This window comes from Anoplolepis gracilipes, chromosome 5 (genome assembly GCF_047496725.1).
Source record: "Anoplolepis gracilipes chromosome 5, ASM4749672v1, whole genome shotgun sequence".
Lineage (NCBI taxonomy): Eukaryota > Metazoa > Arthropoda > Insecta > Hymenoptera > Formicidae > Anoplolepis > Anoplolepis gracilipes.
The window spans coordinates 14062824-14070840 of record NC_132974.1 but is presented as its reverse complement, the minus strand read 5'-3'; the positions used below and the strand labels follow the sequence as shown (position 1 = coordinate 14070840).

General features: G+C 29.1%; 2 protein-coding genes across 2 annotated transcripts; one reads left to right on the top strand and one right to left on the bottom strand.

Moving 5' to 3' along the window:
• Positions 1-105: 105 nt before the first annotated feature.
• On the bottom strand, positions 106-2124 carry LOC140666211 (cytochrome P450 9e2-like). Its single transcript, XM_072893137.1, has one exon. It carries the CDS (start codon positions 2000-2002, stop codon positions 452-454), a length of 1551 nt encoding a protein of 516 aa, XP_072749238.1. The 5' UTR covers positions 2003-2124; the 3' UTR covers positions 106-451.
• Positions 2125-4255: 2131 nt separating this feature from the next.
• Positions 4256-6929, top strand: LOC140666220 (cytochrome P450 9e2-like). Its single transcript, XM_072893153.1, has one exon. The coding sequence runs from the start codon at positions 4262-4264 to the stop codon at positions 5810-5812; it is 1551 nt and encodes a 516-aa protein (XP_072749254.1). The 5' UTR covers positions 4256-4261; the 3' UTR covers positions 5813-6929.
• Positions 6930-8017: the final 1088 nt, after the last annotated feature.

The window sequence follows — 8017 nt, the reverse complement described above, 5'->3', positions numbered from 1 at the left end:
ATACGTATAATATTTAGATAAAGAATTTTAATAAAAATATTATAAATAATACTAAAAGTTAGTCAATTAAAAGAATTTAATACATAAAAATTTGACAACTGTCGCAATAAAAAGAATGTTTTGAATAAATGTAGCTATAATTTATGACGTGTGTAATTGACATTCAAATTTAAATATTTAATAATATCGAATAATAACAGTTTCTAACAAATTATACATTTATTAATTACTAATTACTTAATACCTGCCAAATTTAAAAAAAGAAAATTTTTAACTATTTACGCAATACGAATTTTATGAAATAAACAATAATAAAAAATGAACAATCTTATACGGCTGTTTACGATATTGAAATAACTCGAATTATATTATAAGAAACTGGTTTCTATTATAATACATAAATAACTATTTTTTTGATAAAACTATCTACAAATATTACTTAAAATATTTTCTAAGACTTAGCACTATCATTAGCCATTATAGATTCCAACTCGGGATTTATATCACTTCTCCGCTGAACATTCAACCAGAATCCATCTTCTGGCATTATTATCAAATTTTTTTTGTTAAATTTCATTGGCAATGTAGTTTTCGCGCATGGTTTTAGCTCACATCGCGCTAACAGGTGAAACAGTAAGATTTTAATCTCTAGCAAGGCAAATCTGTTAGCTATACACATTCTTGGCCCTAATCCAAATGGCATGTAGCACGGAGAGTTGTGGTACATCTTGTCTAAAAATCTTTCAGGACGAAATTTTTCCGGATCATCATAGTACTTCGCATCACGATGAATCGCGAATACTGGAATCCAAAAAGTCATACCCTTCTTCGTAGTGAAAGACATCTCGCCTGGTAATGCGGGTGGTAATTCATAAGCCTTGTCGCACATCCTTTCTAAAAAGCTTACTGGTGGATATAATCTGAGAGTTTCGTTTACCACTAATTCTAAATATTCGAGCCGGTTAATAGCTTCATAAGACACTTCCCCGTTTGACTCTTCCAAAACCTTGTCAATCTCTTGTCGTAACTTGGTCTGAACGTCTGGATTAGCCGCAAGTTCATGAGCTGCGAAGGACATCGCGGTCGAACTGGTGTCGAAGCCACCGAAGAAAAATACAAACGCTTGCGCTATCATGTCGTCCATATCAAGTTCTCTCCGACCTTCTTTACCCCTGATCTCCATCATCAACTGAAGCATATCTGGACGTGTAATGTGTTTGACGTCACGAGTGGCGATTGTATTCTTTATAATGTCCTTGAAGAAATCCGTTACGTGCCTATCTATAAGTTTTATATTGAGAATTCGACCGAGCGTCGAAAAAGTTCTAAGAAAAATAAATTTAAGGGTGCGAGTGCCAAAGAAGCTAGTTGCCTCTTTACCGTAAATATAAAACTTGTTCGTTGGATTCGTCATAGAATCAATTTTGATTCCAAAAGCACATGTAGCGATGACATCATTCGTATATTTTGTGAAGGTATCTTTCATATCCATGTCGCGTTTTTCCGCTGGTATAGATGTCGACAGAAAATTAGCGAAGTCCACAGCGCATTCCGACATCAAAGTGAACATCATTTTCATCTTGCTGGATGTAAAAGAAGGGCTTAATAAAGTTCGTACGTTTCGCCACTTTTGTCCGTGAAGAGAAAACAGATTGTTCCCGAGTAAGGGTTCGTTCAAATCATTGAAACCTCGACGATCGGGAAAAGCCTCGAAGTCTTTCACAAGAATCGATTTAATAATGTCTAGATCACGAAGAAAAAAAACCGGATTTGTCGTAGCATAGAATCCAAAATATTTTGTACCTGGATTGTCATTGTATAACTTTTGAATGCAATCGACAAATGATGTTCGACGAAATATAACTGATGTCATGGAGCCCAGTATTGGAACAAATGGTACGTGAATGACACCATGTCTTTTGAAGAAATTGTAATTTCTAAACAGATAATGGATGCCAAGTACACCAAGCACGAGTGATAACAATATTGACCAGTATTCCATGGTAATTGTTATTTCAAATTGTTATTGCAATTGGTTTGCGAATTGATGCTAAAACTTGCTGTAGTACGGTATTGTTAGCACGAACCGCTGCGAGCAACTGTTTTGTACGACAGCTTCGTATCTCGTAATATACTTACTTGCAGATACTTTTTATGCAAAAACTTTACATTACGTAACATTAATAGTTGATGCACTGATGGGATACATTGATATTCGATGAACCATGATTATTTTTTTATCTACTAATGACTTTTATGTAATGTGTACACGATATTTAATAGCATATATATATGTATATATATATATATACATACATAGAGTGTGTGTATCATATTATGAATACCTGAATATATATGAATAACATTATGTTTTTTGAAGAATTTATAATTTGTTATTCTTACATATTGTTATGCTTTTGATGTCAGAATTGTGCAATTTATTTGGGCAATCTGTATAAGTAAAATTTTTATTTATATATAGATAACTATATACACGTTTAATTTCCAATATAAAAAATTATATGCTTTACAATTAAATTGCTGAAATTAAATTTATGTTATTATCGAATTATTTTTAATTATAGAAAACTTTATATAAATATTGTGTGCATATGAAGGATTTATTTATAGAATTCAATAAAAAAGGATAAGAAAATACAGATGAGAAATAACTACAAAAGTAAATAACATATAAAAGTATTTTATTTTCAGATTATTTTACTGGAGATTTTTTTTATACCTACAAAGAAAAATTATCTTATTAGAAAAAAACGCATCTATGTTACTTGAGATATTTTATTTAAAAAGGTAAGAAAAATTATACAGTTTAATTATATGCGAACCAAATATATCTCGTCCAAAATAGCGTTTTATAAAGATATTTTGTTATTTTATTTTAACTGAATTCAGTTTCTTATGTTCCCTGCATTTGTTCGTTAGATATGTTTCTTATCGTTGCATTGATACTAACACGATGTAATGTTGACATTATCACGCTTATTTGCTGATACTATCACGACTCTTATGATATTGCAATTTATGCGTCATCATTTATCGCAGCAAATTACTCACAAGAGTTTGAATATAAAAATGCGTAAATTATACTTTGACTTTACTTTAAAAAACTATTACTTTCCTATCATTTATTGTCGATTTTTATTTGAAATAACAAACTCTAAATAATGATTATGCAGTTGTGCGCAATTATACGTAAATCTATAATAAAGTTTACGTTTATCACATATGTATAATACATAAATAACGAAATATCCAAAACTTATTAATCTGTAAAATATAAACGCAAAAATGTTCCGTCAACACTAATATATTAATTGTATGCAATATCAGTGCTTACAACCTTCTACATCGGAAAACTCCGTGGATATATTATGAAATATGAAACGATTATATGTAATAAGAATAGCAGCCCACAATGGCTTGTGGTAACATTAGCATTAGTGTGCTAAATCAAGTTTCGCTAGGCATTTTACAAACAAATTCCGATGACAATTTCAGATAACATTCTTGTGTCATGAAATGGTCAATATTATTATCAATCGTGATCTCTTTGTGCAATGTTACTTACTTCTATTTTCATTCTTTTCTCTATTTTCTCATTCTTTTTCTTATCCTATTTTTTTGAATGCTTTAAACTTTAAATAAATCCTTTACATACTCATATTTAAATAAATATTATACGTATAAATATAATATTTATATAAATATTTATATAAAGTTTTGCTATAATTAAAAATAATTTAAATAACACAAATAGTAATTTAATTACAAAGCACGTTATTTTTTATATTGGAAATTAAGCACATATATAGTTACCTATATAATTATATAAATAAAAATTTTACTTTATACAAATTGCAGAAATGAATTGCACAATTCTAACATAAAAAAATATAACAATATGTAACTACATATTTTATTATTATTATTAATAATATGTACATGTATTATTAATTATCGTCTATATATTATAATACATAAAAATCATCGGTTGGTAAAAAAGCACTCATACTTTATTAATCGAGCATAATATCAATCCCGTTTGCATCAATCATTCATATTACATTACATGATGTCAGTTTAAATGTTTTTGCATCAGAAAAATACGATTATATTACGAGATAACAAACTGTTATGTGATCAGTTGACCACAGCGATTCATAATAACAATATCGTGCTACATCAAGTTTCGCTAACATTTCTTAAACAAATTGCAACGAAAATTTGAAATAACAATCATATCATGGAATATTGGTGGATATTGTTATCAATCGTGATTGGTGCACTTGGCATCCATTATCTGTTTAAAAATTACAATTTTTTCAAAAGACACGGTATCATTCACGTACCGTCTGTTCCAATATTGGGCTCCGTGACATCAGTTATATTTCGTCGATTATCATTCAACGATTTCCTGCACAAGCTATACAATGACAATCCAGACGCAAAATATTTTGGATTATACTTTACAACAAATCCGATTTTTCTACTTCGTGATCCGGAAATAATTAAATCCATTCTTGTGAAGAATTTCAAGACGTTTCCCGATCGCATCGGCTTCGCCGATTTGAACGATCCCTTGCTAGTAAACACCCTGTTTTCTCTTCGCGAACAAAAGTGGCGAGACGTGCGAACTTTATTAAACCCTTCTTTTACATCCAGCAAGATGAAAATGATGTTCACCTTGATGTCGGAATGCGCTGTGGACTTTGCCAATTTTCTGACATCTATGACACTGGATAAAACCGACATGAATACAAAAGACATCTTCACTAAATATACAAATGATGTTATCGCCACATGTGCGTTTGGAATCAAGATCAATTCTATGAAAGATCCGACCAACAAGTTTTATACTTACGGCAATGAAGCGACTAACTTCTTGGAAACTCGGCCTATCAGAATTTCTCTTCTTAAAACATTTTCGACGCTCGGGCGAATTCTCAATATAAAAGTTATAGATAGTCATGTAACGGATTTCTTCAAGGATATTATAAAAACCACTATTGCCACTCGTGATGCCGAAAATATTACCCGTCCGGATATGATTCAATTGATAATGGATATCAGAGGCAAAGAAGGTCGAACAGAACTTGATGTCGACGATATGATCGCACAAGCGTTTATATTTTTCTTCGGTGGCTTCGATACCAGTTCGACCACGATGTCCTTCGCAGCTCATGAACTTGCGGCTAATCCGGACGTTCAGACCAAGTTGCGACAAGAGATCGATAAGGTTCTAGTAGAGTCAAACGGAGAAGTGACATATGAAACTATTAACCGACTCGAATATTTAGAGCTGGTGATAAACGAAGTTCTCAGATTATATCCACCAGTTCCTGCTTTAGAAAGAGTGTGCAATAAAGCTTATGAATTACCACCTGCATTACCAGGCGAGAAATCTTTCACTATGAAGAAGGGTATGACTTTTTGGATTCCACTTTACGCGATTCATCATGATGCGAAGTACTATGATGATCCGGAAAAGTTTCGTCCCGAAAGATTTTTAGACAACAAAATGTATCACAACTCTCCGTACTACATGCCATTTGGATTAGGGCCAAGAATGTGCATAGCTTATAGGTTTGCCATGCTGAAGATTAAAATCTTATTGTTTCACTTATTAGCACGATGCGAGCTGAAACCGTGTGCGAAAACTATGTTGCCAATGAAATTTAGCAAAAAAAGTTTAACAATAAGGCCTGAAAGTGGATTCTGGTTAAATGTTCAGCGAAGAAACGATATGCATCCTTTGCTTGAAACTACATTGATTAATAATGTTGCAAATTCATAGGCATTTTAAATAAAAATAACAAAAAATATTTTTTTATTGTATAATCTTATACTCGATGACAAAAATCATTCTTATAACGCAATAGCAATCGTAATAACAATATAGTTTATTTAAATTTAACACGTTACATATTACTTTGTATAAGTACTTGTAAAAATATTATTTTTGTTTTTCTTAATTTATATTGTAAATATCTGTAAAACCTATTTGTTTGAATAAATGTTAAAAATTAATAATTGTCAGAATTAATTTATTTGTCAGAGTTTGATATTAAATATTTATCGAGTATCGAGTATTTAAATATTAAATGGCAATTGCATATGTTATTATTACACTCTACTCGCGTAGCGACATTGAGGAAGATCCATGTATTTATACGTGAGCCATCCAGTTGTAAGCACCTCGTATTATCGTTTTGAATCTTTGTTTCAGTAACGATATATTATATTAATCCAGTTTTTAATAGATTTATAGGTTAATAGGTTCGACAACTATATATGTAGATAAATAACTCTTTGCCGAAAAGTTCAATTTGAAATTTGTTCAATCTATTGTTAAAAATTATAATTATAGTAATTGCGTCTGTTTCACAAAAAAATACATGTTAAATAATCTTATTAACATGTGTTTACGTGCACAGCGACTTATTTCTCTTCCCTCGGCGGACAGCTGAGATGTTTTGTTTCGATGTAACACTTATGTATTTATGTAATATTTTTTTTATTTAATACACACGTGATAATTAATATAAAAAGTCGTGTCTAAAACTATAGTTACTTGTTACTGTTTTGAAATAAAATTGTATATTTGTTTATTCAACCTACAGAAAACGTAATATAAAAAACAAGTTTCTATACTTACATATAAGTATATGAATAATGATTATACAGGTTTGCGAAACTACGCGTCATTCTGATGAAGTTTATATACGTAAATGTTATATCGAAGAGTACGTTAATTATATGATACATGTATGCTAATAAAATAGCGTTATACATATATATTTCTATATAATAAAAAGGTGCTATCATAATAGTAATTACATCTTTTGAATGGTAGATGTTTTTATATATTTTGAATTAAATTTTTCAGGAAAAAATTATTTGCAGAATTTATAGTCTCTAATATAATTTATGAAACATAAATTTTTTATTGTTTTCTTTTTAGCTGTTTGTGCGTTTATTGGTCAAATACAATGAAATATATGTTTAAATTATTTAAGTCAATATAATCTAAAAACTAATATGCAAATTCAAAAATGATTATTAACACATTTAAAGTTAGAGAGTTTTTAACAATTGTTTCAATTGTTGGTTAATCTTGTCAATTATATTTCTGTTAATTATGCATATTAAATATATCTCTATTAATATCTCTATTATAATGTATATGTATATTTATAATATTTATCAATTTTTCTTTTCATTTATCATGAGATCATATTCATAATTCGCAATATCCTGTTTTGCACTTGATCTGCGTCTATTTCTATTTTAATCTTCGATTTTCTTACGACAATGTAATTATTTTGACCTTGATTTCCATCGTAATATAGAGCTAAATATACACCACTCTAACAATATACACACTCTTCATTTAAATGACTTTATTCTTTTTTGAGTTAAAAACAATAGCTACTTTTACGTATCAGTAATAATTTAGGTTCACAATTTCGGCATGTGTATTACATATATTTCTTTATTTTTTAGTAATATTTTATTTTCTGTATTTTACAAATATCTTAAAATTTCAATAAATACATATAATAATTAATAATTAATAATTTCTCATATCTTATATTACTTTCCCCACTACTTATATTTATTATTTATCAATAATGATCTTTTTTGCACATACACATATACGCACGCACTTTCGAATAATATTTTTTTGTGTATTTTAATATACTACTCTCTAAATATTAAAAAAAAAAAAAAAAAACATTTTTCTGTCTATATATAAAAAATGTCTTATTCTCACATAAAATTTTTGCTGTAACAATATGTATTGTATTTATAATATAATTTTATCATACTAATATATAAGAATTTAGACATTTTTGTGAAAAGGAATTTTTCTATCAAATAATATTTTCTTTTACTATTATTTAAAAATATAGATGAACGCAAAAATCAGTATCAATTTCTCTGAAACTCTAATTATAAAAATCAAATATAAAATACAATTACAAAAATACGGCAAAAA

Excerpts from the sequence above, each read along its gene's own strand:
- LOC140666211 (XM_072893137.1), bottom strand. The coding sequence starts at position 2,002 with ATGGAATACTGGTCAATATTGTTATCACTCGTGCTTGGTGTACTTGGC.
- LOC140666220 (XM_072893153.1), top strand. The coding sequence starts at position 4,262 with ATGGAATATTGGTGGATATTGTTATCAATCGTGATTGGTGCACTTGGC.